Genomic DNA, 12,450 nt, shown 5'->3' with positions numbered 1-12,450 from the left:
AAGTGGGCATCATTACAGGGCGTAACAAGGCTCCTGCATCGACACGGAATTGCTGCCGAGAGTGTTTTAGCGCTGCCGCTAGCCCGGGCGCAGAAGGCCCTGGAAGCTTTCTAGACGGCGCCATTCTTTCAGACGGTCGGGCAGGAACGCAGATGGAGGCGGTTCAAGGGGGTAGGGGATGGGGGCGACAAGGCGCGGCAGAGGGCGACGAGTATAGTCTCTCCAGAGCCAGGGGTGAGTGACGAAGGTGATTCTCGGCAGCACCCTCCACAGCTGGTTGGTTGGTCGCTTATCCGCAATACCCGCAAGCCAGAGCGAGTCGGCAATTGCAACACGTATGCAGCCGTTGGCTCTATGGGAAAGGGTACAAAGATCGTTGGAAGCCACCCTCCCGGCAGTTGCATGGGAACTTGCGCCGGTTCTTGGCGTGGACGACACTTCCCTTCTCCGTACCGGCTCCTCACCAGGCCATGTGGCCGCCCTCGGTAGTCCAAAGCAGAGAAGCGCAGGGGAAGCAGTGCCGCACGGGCACGAATGTCTCTGATTCAGGTGAACAAGGTTTGGCCAGGACGATCTGGACCGGCGCCTAAGTGGGCTGGCCCAAACGAACATGTGCCGGCCCAAGGGGCTAAAGCGCCTGAAAGAGGCAAGGCGAGGATCTCTAGCATCGCTAATAGTGCCAGCCCCCTTGGGCAAAAGATTGCTTGCCAGATGGAGACCCTCTGTGCGGTCAACGGTCCGTTTCCCTAGCAAAAGAGCCACAACAGTGCTGGTGCGTCCGTCCACGTGTGCATGAGAGTGCGTACCGTTCTTCGTGGCTGTCTCTATCTGGAGAACCTTCGCGGTCAGGATTTCCGCCGGAGACGTGTCCGCACACATATGAGGGTTTTTGATGTACGGCTAGCTGGTCACGGGCTATGGTCGTTTCTCTTCCATAGCAGCATGGTGTCGGTCCGTGCGTATGCCTGTGGAATGCCCGTGGGCCGACATCGACGAAGCTCCGCGGAACTGGTTCCACACCACCCCAGAAGGACATCTGCGGTTGGAATCTTCTCCGTGCCCGCCTCGCAGACTGCTTGGCCATGTGGCTTCCATGACGTCGATCACCTGGCCAGCGGCTGGGCTTCCTGCTGGGTCTGCCAGTCGCAGGTGCCCACAAGGGAATTCCCGAGAGCCTGCCAGTTCGTTGTTACCCTCAAGGCTCACTAGCGGGCATTAACGACACCACACTCCCGCTTTGAACCTGAGCGGCTCCCTGACCTGCCAACGGCAATCGTTCCTGACCTCCTGATGCAGCAAGGTCCCAGGGTTGTGAGCATTCTCCCTTGTTAGGCTGCATTCGGCGATCACTGCGGCCTCAAGCCTCCCCTGGTGATGCGCCCTCCGATGCATGCGCAAAAACCAAAGGCGCCAAATCATGGCCTATTCCCTTTTGGCCATGGAAAACCAAGTATTTGGGACATGATGTGACTGGCTGCAGTGCGCCTTTCAGGCCAAGGCTGGAGCCACACCACGCGGCGGAGCGTGGAACAGCCATGTCTCCGTGACCTGCCAAGCTGTCCAATGCCAAACGGCAATGTCCAAGTACCACATAGATAGGGTGGCGGTAGAATGCAAGTCCGCAAGCGGTGTATCTAGATCTCACGATTCAGGGCGACAGGGTCCCTCTCGAACACCACTCGTGTGGGCAGCAGAAACGAGCCACACAACAATCGCCGATTCCTGGGCATTGTGGGGGAAAGGACCGGCGGGTATTAAGCTTCACGCAAAGGATGAACTGCAATTACCCTGCAATTCTGTGCTGGGGCGCTCGTTCTTGGGCAGTGGTCACAGCGGTCACGGTGGTTACGAGGACATCCCCCTTGTCCAGGTTAGAGCGCTCAGGGATGGCGTAGATCATAGCGCTTCACAACCTTGAGGAAAAGTGGGAAGAACGAGCCTGGAACCTCGTCCGGTAATCCGAGCTCGGGCACCGGCACGGCAGGCTTGTATCAACACGGCTAGTCGAGGTGAGAGGGGCACTGCTGTCTGCGCCACAAATGATTCCAGCAGGCTGGATTTGCACGGCAGTGGTTCCGTCGAGAGCGAGCTAAGAGTCCGCGCCTCCGCAGTTCAAAGATACCATGACCGCATGATCCCCAGCCAAAAAATCGCACGTGGATCTGTTCGCGGTCGTTCCGGCGTGTTCAGATAGGATTTGTTGTCTTGGCTGTATGTGACAGGGGCTAACCTCGTGAGAAGCTTCCTTGCGCAGGCGCCACCATTGGCCGGCCCCCTGGGGCATTACCTGCTCAAGGTTAGTGTGGGGAGCGCCAGCGTCAATAGTACTGGGCGACTCTCAATAGTGACATACCACAATGTCAGGGGAGTCTGCGGGAGCTCCCATGCTGCATAAGGGTATATCCAGCTGGCCAACGCCTCGATGCAAGCTCGCCAGCGTCTCGAAAAAGCTTTGACGAATCCTCCTTGGTGTGCATGCCATTCTTGCTGGTAACAAAGAGCACTCCGCCAGGAATTGCCCAAAACGCAATAATGTAAATTGCCTAGCTACTGGTGGCGGCACGGAAGTTTCCATGGGGTGACTCTCTGGTGTCTTGTGTATCGGACCGAGACGACGCCTGAAACCCCTACCAGTACGAGAAAGCACGCTACTTGCCTTCGTTGCTTCTCGAAGCGCACTCTTGTCTTGGTTGTTGGAAATCCAAACGCTGCCTTCGAAGGCCCAGGCTCCAACAAATGATATAGAATGAGCTGCACTCGGTCGCAACTGTATTACGAAGAGCCGTTAGCCGATTTTAGTTACCACAGACGTAATCCTCCGAGCCGAAGTGACTAGGATATCTGCAAGTTGCTGAAGTAAAAAGCTCCGTTAGGGCTGACAGGAAGGTGTTCCTATAGAGCCCCTTGTGATGGTTGACAGCACTGGGCCCGATCGCCAATCAATGCGAAACGCAACCACATCACCGATCCTCCGCGAGAGATGCTCTGTTCGGAAAAAGGGCCATTCTGTAACGGGAGCTCGTTAATCAGCTCATTTCCGCCCCCTCCATGAGGCATCTCAGGATTGATATGAGCTAATTTTGCGCGTACTGACGCGGCGAGGACAACCGGATTCGTAGAGTTTGAAGAGAAGGAAAACCACCACGACAGCAAATCAAGATCGGGGAATGCTCTCGCGTGCTCAATGACGGACATTTCTCGTGTTCAATCCCGGACCTGCCTGATTGTATGCGGTTCGGCATCATTTGCCACATTGGGCGCGCGGTACGAGGCTTAGCGCTATTGAGGAGGCCCTTGTGCTCAGCACTAAAGCCACACTCGGGGGTCGACTTTGAGACCGGCCGCTCCAGCGCGAAGAAGCCGTGGCTTGAAATATGCTCTGCCTGACTCTCGAGCCCTGACATAGCTGCAGGGCAGGATTGCAACCCTCAGCAGCCCGGGCATATTCCAAATAATTAGGCCAAAGGCTGCCACGAATTCCAGCCAAACTTTCTTTGGCATCGTCAGTGGCTAATCAGGGGTATTGTCTCCCTCGCGGACTGCGAGGAGCGGGTGGCCACCGCAGCCGTGCCCACCCTCCCTTTGCCGGCACCGTTACGCGATGGCGTCAGCGCCGTCCCAGTTTCTCGGGAACATGGAGGCCATAGGCGACCGTTCTGCCTTGTCACGGGCCATCCATGACATGAGTAAGCCCCTCCTTGCGTCTATCCACTCGTCCTGGGGTCCCTTATGCTGCTCCTCGTGTGCGGCATGACCCCCCGATCTTTTGACAAGGTCCTGAAAATAGCCCGCTGCCACTCCCATGATCCCTCTTGTGCCTCGGGGGGGTGTTTATGAGCCAGTCCCTGCGAACGCAGCACGGCCAGCCGTTGTCAATACCACGCTTGGGATTAGGTTCGAGCCACACCAGCATTCGTTCTGGCTTGTGGTAATTGACCGAACGGCAGGTGGGCCCCCATGATGAAGTAACTTGGACGACGATTCGGGCAACGAGACACGGATAAAGGCACACGCCAGATCTACCCATGCGGGGCCGGCGCCAGGATTCCGCATACGACAGCTTCTTCTACAAGCGGACCCCTGTCGAGACTCCCGGCAGCCAGACATACCTATTGGTGATAGTCGGGTCAAGAGGTCAGACCACGCCGCAGCTTTTATCACAGAGCCATCCCCCGACCCAGAACCATCGCCGTGCTGAGAAAAAACGCACCCGTGGCACAGGGCACCGAAATACTAGACAAGACAAGCAGCACGCCGTCGTGCTTTCCTCTTCGCCAAGATCCACCGTCTGCCGCCCACGGGGAATGACGATCTCCCGGCTCTATCTACCAGCCAGCGAGCCGACAGACCAGCGCCCCGACCCCATTTTCCCTTGCTGCCCATTCCCCCATGCCGGCACTACAGCACCGGGCCTCAGACAGCCTTTTTAGCTCTCTTTCTGCGCACAGCAAGCTTGCCTACCCCATTTCCCCCCCAAGTGACTCCCAAGACAGCTTCGATGGAGGGTCGGTGGGCGGTTTCGACGAGAAGACAATCATTACCAGCAGCAACGGAACCACCCCCAAGACGTCGAGGCGTCCAACAGCACCAACAGCCTCGAGCCGGAGGCGGGGGACAACAATGCCTGACGGCGGACACGGGTCCGAAACTCGAGGCAGCACCAGTGGAGCCACGGAACCTGCTTCCGATGAGATCTCGGTATGTCGTCTTTGCACACATCTTGACACACCCCTGGCTACTACCCACCCGTCTTCGTCCAACATCTACCCAAGGTACCCCGACTACATCTTGAAATGTCGTCGGTGTGTATCCGTGCTCGCTTTGATTGATCGACACAGATTGTACCGGCCGTGGTATTGTCTGCACCAAGGCTAACGACCGCCATGATGTGGCCACTGTTCCCAGGTCCGTCGAGAACGCGGCAAGCTTGCCCAACGAGCGTTTCGTCAGCGCCAGATTGACATGATCCGCATTCTCAAGGACGAGAATGCGAAACTCAAAGATGCCATCTCAACCATAAGCACGGCGGCGTACAGGAGCCAGAGGGAGCTCAAGGACGCCATTACGGAAGCCTGCCGGATCGCAGAGCTTAACCCCAGTGGCGCAGCCCATGAAAGCTCACCGGCGCAACAGGCCGACGACGACTTTGAGCACGGCAGTGTGACAACACAAAGCCCTCGGCCGTCTTCTGCCCAGCCTCTCAGCAGCTCGTATCCTCCGCTTGGCCAGGGCGCTTCGGCATGGCCTGCGCCGCTCGAGCTGAGGTCGCCTCACATTGACACTTCACAGCCTGGCCTGGGCAGCAACAGTCTGTATGGATTCGACCCTTCACACAACCAGGGCTACGTGAACAGCCACGCGGATCTCTTCGCGCCGCCCGTGGCTCACATGAATGCGGCACCCATCAATGGGCTGCGCCCGGCGCATGCGCCCAGCTTCTCAACTGTCTACTCGCAGGGTTACGCAGAGATCCCTCCCAGGGGAAAGAGTCCTGACATGATGCCGTTTGACCAGTCGATACAGCCGTATCTGCCCTCTCGGAGCAGTCCACCGCGCCAAGAACACGCCACCGCGATACTCCAGGCCCAGGCGCCCGAGGACATCATGCCATATCTTGGGCCCAGAGCCTATACGATCGCAGGTCAGGTATACTGGGCCACGCTGGGCTACGCGTGGCAGGTACTGAGGACGCTCGACACGTCATACCCTGCCCACTCCCCAGAGACGCTGGGCACAGTCTACAACCTCTTCCATATTGATGCCACAAACCCCCAGTCCACGGCAGTTGTAAAGGATCACCTGTACCGGCGCCTAGCCTTTCGCAAGCAGCGAGCCGCCTCGGTGCGACCAGGCGAGGCACCTTCACAACACCACCTCGCCAACCACGGCCAACAACACCAACAGCATCCGCCCCGGGCCTGCTTCGAGATCGATCCATGGGGAGCAGCAGCAGCTCTGCCAGCACCGCATTTGACGGGATGAGCGGCATGTCGTCCGTCACACCACCCACTCCGCAGCACCACGTGGGGGCCGGACCCCTGGGTTCCATGGAGTCCCTGATGAGCAACAGCACGACGCTTGCCGGTCTCGACCCCGCCGCTTACATCCCGGCCCTCGCCGTCGAGGAACAACTCCGGCACATGCTCGGGCCCGGGTTTCCGGACCTCGAGGCCGCGCTGCGGAGCGGAGCCATGGCCCTGCCCGGGAGCAGCCACGACGGCGGCTACACGAACCACAACACGGCCGGCGGCGGCAGCAACAGCAGCAGCACCTCCCAGTCCAACACGCCCACACCGACGCCGCTGCAGCAGTACTCGCGGGCGAGCATTCCTGGCACCACCGTGGCGCCAGGCGGAGCCCACGTGGGCCTGATGCAGGCCAAGCAAGTCCTGCACACCATCGCGAGGCAGGCCGTCTTCTTTGCTGACGGGCCGAGATGGCACCCCGAGAGCGTCGCGAGCGCCGCCTCGATGTGGACCATGGAGTGGCCGTGAGGGCTTGTCTGATGACTGGCTTTTCTTCGCCATCTCGCACAGGTCGGGTAACCCACTCGAGACGAGACACGTCGTGCTAAGTATGGCAAATTTGCACTGAAAGTCTTGGTGGGATTGGATCACCACAATCTTACACGACCGCCAGACAATGCGACGGCTGTCAGCATTTGGTAGAGCAGGTCTCCGTGCACGTGCTGTCGTCATCATCTTGGGTGGCGGACGCCACCGTGCGGACCGCACTCGTCAGCCCAGCCTCAGCTCTTGACTTTTTGAACGCTCACACACGCGACACACAAGAGCACGTGCTGACGAGATCCGGCACTCGGCGGCGCGACATTTTAGACTTTTCACGTCAGCAGGACGGGCTTCCGGCCAGGCCTGATTCTTGACGACAACCCCTAGCCGTGGTTCCAGCACCTCGGAGAGCTTTCACGTGGGAGTTTCTGGTAGGCACGTGCTCAGGGAAAAGTCTTTGTGGAACCACCCGCTGTACCGGAAAGACTCGAGTCGTAAAGACTGTACGATGGCAACGTCCGGTACGCGACTCTGTACGACGGGCTGCACGCCGAAACGTGGTACGAAATTCGTGCGCTCATCCCGGCCTGGCTGCTGCTGCTGCTGCAGTTTCTCAGTCCACACCGGTTGTTTGCACAACGAGCCGCCAAGGACGGTAAGGACTTGCTTTCGGCTTTGGTCGCTGCCAACCCTGCCTCCAGTTGGCATCACTACCAGCGAACCCTCATCAATGCTCCACACAAGTGGCATCGACATTACGATTATTCGGGACCTTGTGGGCCAGGGCAGTCGAAGCACCTTCCTAGCCCGAAATCGGAGCTTTGCGATATCCTCAACCTCGCTCAATGTCTACATTTTCTTTTAGCCAGGAAGACCGGCGTACACGATTACACGGCCAGTCTGGTCTTGGATGGATTCTGCACAAAAAGGGGATTGTAAAGAGATGCGACCACAAGGACTTGTACACACAGGAAGCACAACCTACGGGATGGTATAAAGAACATAGACCGCGTTACAGGGGTTGTGTGAAACCAACTGGCGCTGAGGCAATCTGATCACGATAAGAACAAGCATACGCAATAGAGCCGAGAACATGATAGATCTTGCTTGTTGAATAAACGATGTTAGTCACATTTGACTGAACCAGTATATTTGTTTTCCAATGTATTACACTCTTTGACCATGACAAGCCTATGCGTGATTAACAAAGCAGAGGAAACGGGGTCGAGCTTCGACACCATCTTTGTCGCCGTCATGAAACCTCATGCTTTCATCTTGCTTCTCACATGCGCTACTAGGTTACAATATTAAACATTACAAATCCCACAGGGGGGAGGGGCCCTGCTCTTTCACCGCCAACAACCTAGATTGTCCATTTGATATCCTTCACTCCAAGGTCGCCTTCTTCTTGACCAGCAAGAGCACTCCCAGCATCCCACCTCTGATCCGATCCGCCGGCAGGCCGGCCCTCTCGAGCGCCGCCTGCACCTTGGCGCGGAACTTCTTGACCACGTCCGCGCCGGTGCCCGCGAGGTGGGCGTTGGCCTCGCGCCAGCGCGTCACGTAGCTCGCGGTGCCGAGCACCATCTCGAGCGCGTCGAGCGGGACCTCGCGCCCGCCGTTGGCCAGGAACTCGGCCATCGGGAGAGACCCGGGAGTCTGGGTGCCCCACTCCACCCGGCGGAACGTCTCCTTGTCAAACACCTCGCCGGCATCTTGACCACCCTCACCCTCACCGGCACCGGCACCGGCACCGGCACTGGAGTCTGTCCGGGGGTGGCGGCCGTCATCCCACGGCATGCCCAGGTCTCGGTACAGCCCCACGCACAGCCGGTTCCCGGGCATCAGGAACGCGTCCACCTCGGCGTCGAACTCGTCCACGGCCGCCTGGATCTCCCCGGCGACCACCTGGTCGGGGAGGAAGTCGGCGTCCGGCCGGATCGCGCCGCCGACCCAGAGGGCCACGGTGCCGCCGGGCTTCAGCACCCGCCCCGCGGCCCGCCAGAAGCGCGGCATGTCGAACCAGTGCGCCGCGGCGGCCGAGACGATCAGGTCGACGCTCCCGGCCGGCACGACGGCGAGCTCCTCGGCGTCGGCGACCTCGAAGCGGATCGGTCGCGCTGCTCCTGCCGTGCCGCCGGTATCGCCGCCAATCTCCCTCGCAGCACCAATCATGCCCTCGGAAGGGTCGAGCCCCCAGGCCGCCTCGAAGCGCGGCGCCAGCGCCCGCGCGGCGATGCCCGGCCCGCAGCCGACGTCGAGCAGCGTGCCGAACTGTCCGCCCGTGGCCGCGTGGTGCTCGAGGACCAAGCCGTACAGCGTCGCGTGGTAGTCCTGCCGGTGCTGGGCGTAGACCAGGCCGTCCTGCGGCGTGTAGTGCCGGAAGGTGGGGTCCGCCTCTTCCGAGGGCGGTGCCGGCTTGGCGGCGGCAGTGCCAGCAGTGGCGGATGCGGAAGCGGAGGCGGAGGCGGGGTCGGGTGCCGGAGTGGTCGCGGCAGGGTTGTCGTTGCTCGGGGATGCCATTGTGTGCTGGTACTTGCGTTGCGTTGTGCTGAGGAGGCAGAGGAGGGGGAGGGGGAATAGATGGGCAAGGGATCCGGTATGAGGAGCGTCAACTTGGGGAATGGCGCGGTCCAATTTGATGTGATTACTCGTTCAGCGGTGATGCTTGGAGAGGTGGTGGGACTGTTGTTTGAAACCCACAGGGCGGCATTGAGCTCGATTTAATGGCTCTCATCGGGGTAACTTGAAGTCTGTGTCCATACCAATTGTATCGGGTGGCGCATATTGAGTCCTCCGACGGAAGGGGAATATGGCTGCCTGGCAGTATCCTGCCGCATGGAGCCGTCACGGAGGCCTCTGGTTGTCACAGGGACTCTAGTGGTAAAACAATGGCGCCAACAGGCGCCAGCTAGGGAGCCGCTCGAGATTCCGCTCGGGGACCTGCATGGGGACCTGCACCCCCTGGTAGGGCTGGTGCCTGGCGGACAAGACAGCCAACCATGTCACAGGTCGCTGGAATTTGTTTATTCTTCATGTCAAGATACTGCCTGACAGCAACAAGCCCGCTGCTCCCCTCGTGGTTCGTGGTTCAACCTCCGGCACCTCGGATCATGAGATCCGCAACCCCATCGTAAACACTTCCACTCCGAGTGCCCTGTCTCACAGCTTGCCATCTTGGTCGACGAAAAACAAGTTCCTGCCGTCCTCGCCCTGCTTGACCAGGCCACGGCATCCGATTGGCTCGCGTGTCATGTCCGTGAGTCTGGCCAGCGTTGAGTCGTCCCCGTGATTTGCCACAAAACGAGCTCTGTCTCCAGACTCGAGGCGCCCAACAATAAATCCCTGGTTCGGCTTGCCCTGTCGGTCAAAGTCGACCGTGTATGTCTATGGACCTTTGTGTTAGCCTTGCTCCTTCCGAGGACAGGCGAGATCTGGAGCACGCACCTCGATAATTGCCCGGCCTTGCGGCTTCTCCGACACAGGCGGAGCGATGACACCCTTGCTGAACTCTGGCAGGGGATTCTTCGACGGGTAAGGGGAGGCCTCTCTGCGAGCGCCCTTGGACAAACAAAGAGCATGTTGATACGTCAGCATGCCGCCATTGGCCAGAATCAACCCCGTCTTGACTTCACTCTTGCGGATCAGACGAGTCATCTCGGTTATGGCCTAAAGTCGGTAGCGCGCTGTTAGTCTGCCATTTCCATGCATGGGAGCTCGGGTCCTCATGCCCCCGATCTGCTCAAGCCCTACTTACGTGCATGGAATAGTTGTTGCCGGCGCCGCCAAAGGACGTCAAGCCGCCGAGCACCGTGATGGGCTTCTCCGGCCGTGTGACACTCAGGCCGAGATGCTTACATGCCAGCTTGGGCACAATTGGAAAGCAACTGTAGTACAAGTCAGCTACATCATTTAGTCCAGGCGTGAGCCGGAATTGAGGTCAAGTCTCCCCTAGTGCACCTACGAATAAATGTCGAAACAGTCAATGTCATTCTTCGTGATGCCAGAGGCCTCGAGGGCAGCATCAATGGACTGGGTGAGTGCAGGACTGGAGAAGTAGTTGGGTCGATCCCAAACTGGGAGCCACGGAGAGCGTCAATCTTATCTGCCATGGATGAGAGCATGCTGTGATCATGACTTACACTGGCTGCTATCACTTGTCCCAGCGCCGCCCAAGATGTACACCCACTTCTCCTCGGGGATACCAAGCTTTCGTGCATGTTCAGTGGAGGTCAAGATGCAGGCTCCGGACAAATTGACAGTGTTGAACGCGTTCATCAGCAGGGGGTCTTGCAGGATTATGGTCAGCATGCCCTACGTGCACAAAGACCTAGGCACGAGCACTTACAAGGCATGCAGATCATGCGATTCTTGGGTGTCGGGGTGCCAATGTCACTCGCAGTCTTTGGCGATGCTCCGGATCGCCAGCTGTAAGGCTGCTTGCAGGCTATCGCGTCAAACGCGGCGTACATATCGGCAGACTCGCTCGTGTTTTCGGCAAAAGTCTGCCCTTCATGGCTGCGGAAGCCGTTCTCGTACATGGGGTACACGTGAAGGGGGAGTCCGACAGAATGACGACCGCCAATACCTGTTGCCATGTCTCCAAGTCAGCTTCCAGCTGCAACAATCCACAGGGTCATGGATATGTGCAAACTGACTCTGTCCCAGTCTCGAGCTATCGCTGGCACTGATTGTGCTTGAAGACGGGTCGGGAGTCGCCCATCCAGGCGGTGGGAACTTGCCGGCCTTCTGACAAGCTGCCACTGAATAAGGAGACCATGAAACTGCGTCAGTCTTGATTTTTGTTGGGATACGCTGATCCACTTACGGGATGCCAAAGCTTCACCACCAGTGACGACTGCGAGGCGAGCCTGGCCGGTGGCAACACGGCGCGCAGCCTCGTCGCACAGAAGGGCTGGCTGGTTTCCCCCATGATACTTGCCAATATCCTTGTGGCTAGGACTTGACCCCAGTTTCTGCGCCAGTAGCCCAGGAAGATCCGGATAGGGCCACGTCCAGGGCGGCACCACCGAGATGCTGTCGAGTTGTGCTGTGAAGTCGTGCTTGGCGATTCCAGAGTCTTTGAGTGCCGCATTGATGGCCCTGGTCATGAGCTCGGCGGGCTCGAAGGCGTCGGCGACCTGGAGCGACTTATTGCAGACGTCGCCCACACCGACGATGATGGGGATGAGCCGAGGTCCAGCCATGGCTGACACAACGAAGTTGCACCAACGAGGTCTTAGAGGTAATGGATGAGGGAGGCTCTGGGGAGATTGTCGGCTGCTGATTTATATAGAGACAGCGACGTATGTGCAGGTGATGATCTATCAACCAAAAAGCAAAATTTTTGGTCTTGCGCGAGCTTTGCGAAATGACAGATTGTCAGACGTCGTGTCTGGTTCTCTGGTCCTTCAAGGTTGATGATGTATTCCCCGCAATGGACAGAGCCTGGTGGAGGCCGAGATCCCTGCTCTGGTGCCTTCCCCAACTTTTTGCCTAGGCTTAGCTCTCCAGGTCATGCGAGACGCTTGTGCAGTCTGCAACGACTGATGTTTCCACAGGCCTAATATCACAACATGTCGAGCATTAGGGCAGCGGGAAACGCACTTACACTGAATGGGCCGAGGTTGTGCTGGGCTGCGATAGCAGGAACGAAAACCGGCAGAGACGGCTGCCCGAGCGTGCTTACACTACATAATTTGCTCAGCGAATTGATTACCACAGGAGTCAACAATCGCTTGTCCTCAGAGACCACGCCTGAGAAACCCCGACGGGGCCTTGTCAAGGACTCGGCAAAGCTGTCGTCAGCCTGTTGCTCATGGGGAGGCCTGGGCTGAGGGCAGGCAGGTGCCGGACAGTAAAGGTGGAGCATACCTGGCACAGCGGTCTAGCGCATGCAAGCCGGACCTCCAGTGGGCCCTGCCTGGAGCTGTGAGCAATC

At 58.7% G+C, this 12,450-nt stretch overlaps 3 protein-coding genes across 3 annotated transcripts; 1 reads left to right on the top strand and 2 right to left on the bottom strand.

Annotated features, from left to right (window-relative positions):
* Positions 1 to 4,620: 4,620 nt before the first annotated feature.
* On the top strand, positions 4,621 to 5,982 carry B0I36DRAFT_358161 (uncharacterized protein; the record flags this gene model as incomplete). Its single annotated transcript, XM_046157921.1, has 2 exons — positions 4,621 to 4,698; positions 4,906 to 5,982. The coding sequence occupies 2 exons, from the start codon at positions 4,621 to 4,623 to the stop codon at positions 5,980 to 5,982; spliced, it is 1,155 nt and encodes a 384-aa protein (XP_046018988.1).
* Positions 5,983 to 7,642: 1,660 nt separating this feature from the next.
* B0I36DRAFT_311771 (uncharacterized protein) lies at positions 7,643 to 8,735 on the bottom strand. The gene has a single exon (XM_046152413.1). It carries the CDS (start codon positions 8,682 to 8,684, stop codon positions 7,896 to 7,898), a length of 789 nt encoding a protein of 262 aa, XP_046018987.1. The 5' UTR covers positions 8,685 to 8,735; the 3' UTR covers positions 7,643 to 7,895.
* A 534-nt stretch (positions 8,736 to 9,269) lies between these two features.
* B0I36DRAFT_281570 (thiolase) lies at positions 9,270 to 11,915 on the bottom strand. The gene is made up of 8 exons (XM_046151490.1): positions 11,338 to 11,915; positions 11,168 to 11,272; positions 10,858 to 11,097; positions 10,652 to 10,798; positions 10,474 to 10,585; positions 10,267 to 10,396; positions 9,957 to 10,178; positions 9,270 to 9,896 (listed from the first exon to the last, which is right to left on the bottom strand). The coding sequence occupies exons 1-8, from the start codon at positions 11,714 to 11,716 to the stop codon at positions 9,672 to 9,674; spliced, it is 1,560 nt and encodes a 519-aa protein (XP_046018986.1). The 5' UTR covers positions 11,717 to 11,915; the 3' UTR covers positions 9,270 to 9,671.
* Between the last annotated feature and the right edge of the window lie 535 nt (positions 11,916 to 12,450).

This window comes from Microdochium trichocladiopsis (assembly GCF_020744255.1).
Source record: "Microdochium trichocladiopsis strain MPI-CAGE-CH-0230 chromosome Unknown B0I36scaffold_1, whole genome shotgun sequence".
NCBI lineage: Eukaryota > Fungi > Ascomycota > Sordariomycetes > Xylariales > Microdochiaceae > Microdochium > Microdochium trichocladiopsis.
The sequence above is the reverse complement of the archived record's forward strand: the minus strand, read 5'-3'. Positions and strand labels throughout refer to the sequence as shown.

Excerpts from the sequence above, each read along its gene's own strand:
- B0I36DRAFT_311771 (XM_046152413.1), bottom strand. The coding sequence starts at position 8,684 with ATGATTGGTGCTGCGAGGGAGATTGGCGGCGATACCGGCGGCACGGCA.
- B0I36DRAFT_281570 (XM_046151490.1), bottom strand. The coding sequence starts at position 11,716 with ATGGCTGGACCTCGGCTCATCCCCATCATCGTCGGTGTGGGCGACGTC. Across the intron at positions 10,586-10,651 it reads GACAAGTGATAGCAGCCAGT|TTTGGGATCGACCCAACTAC; the intron begins GTAAGTCATGAT and ends CGTGGCTCCCAG. Across the intron at positions 10,397-10,473 it reads GACTGTTTCGACATTTATTC|TTGCTTTCCAATTGTGCCCA; the intron begins GTAGGTGCACTA and ends CTTGTACTACAG.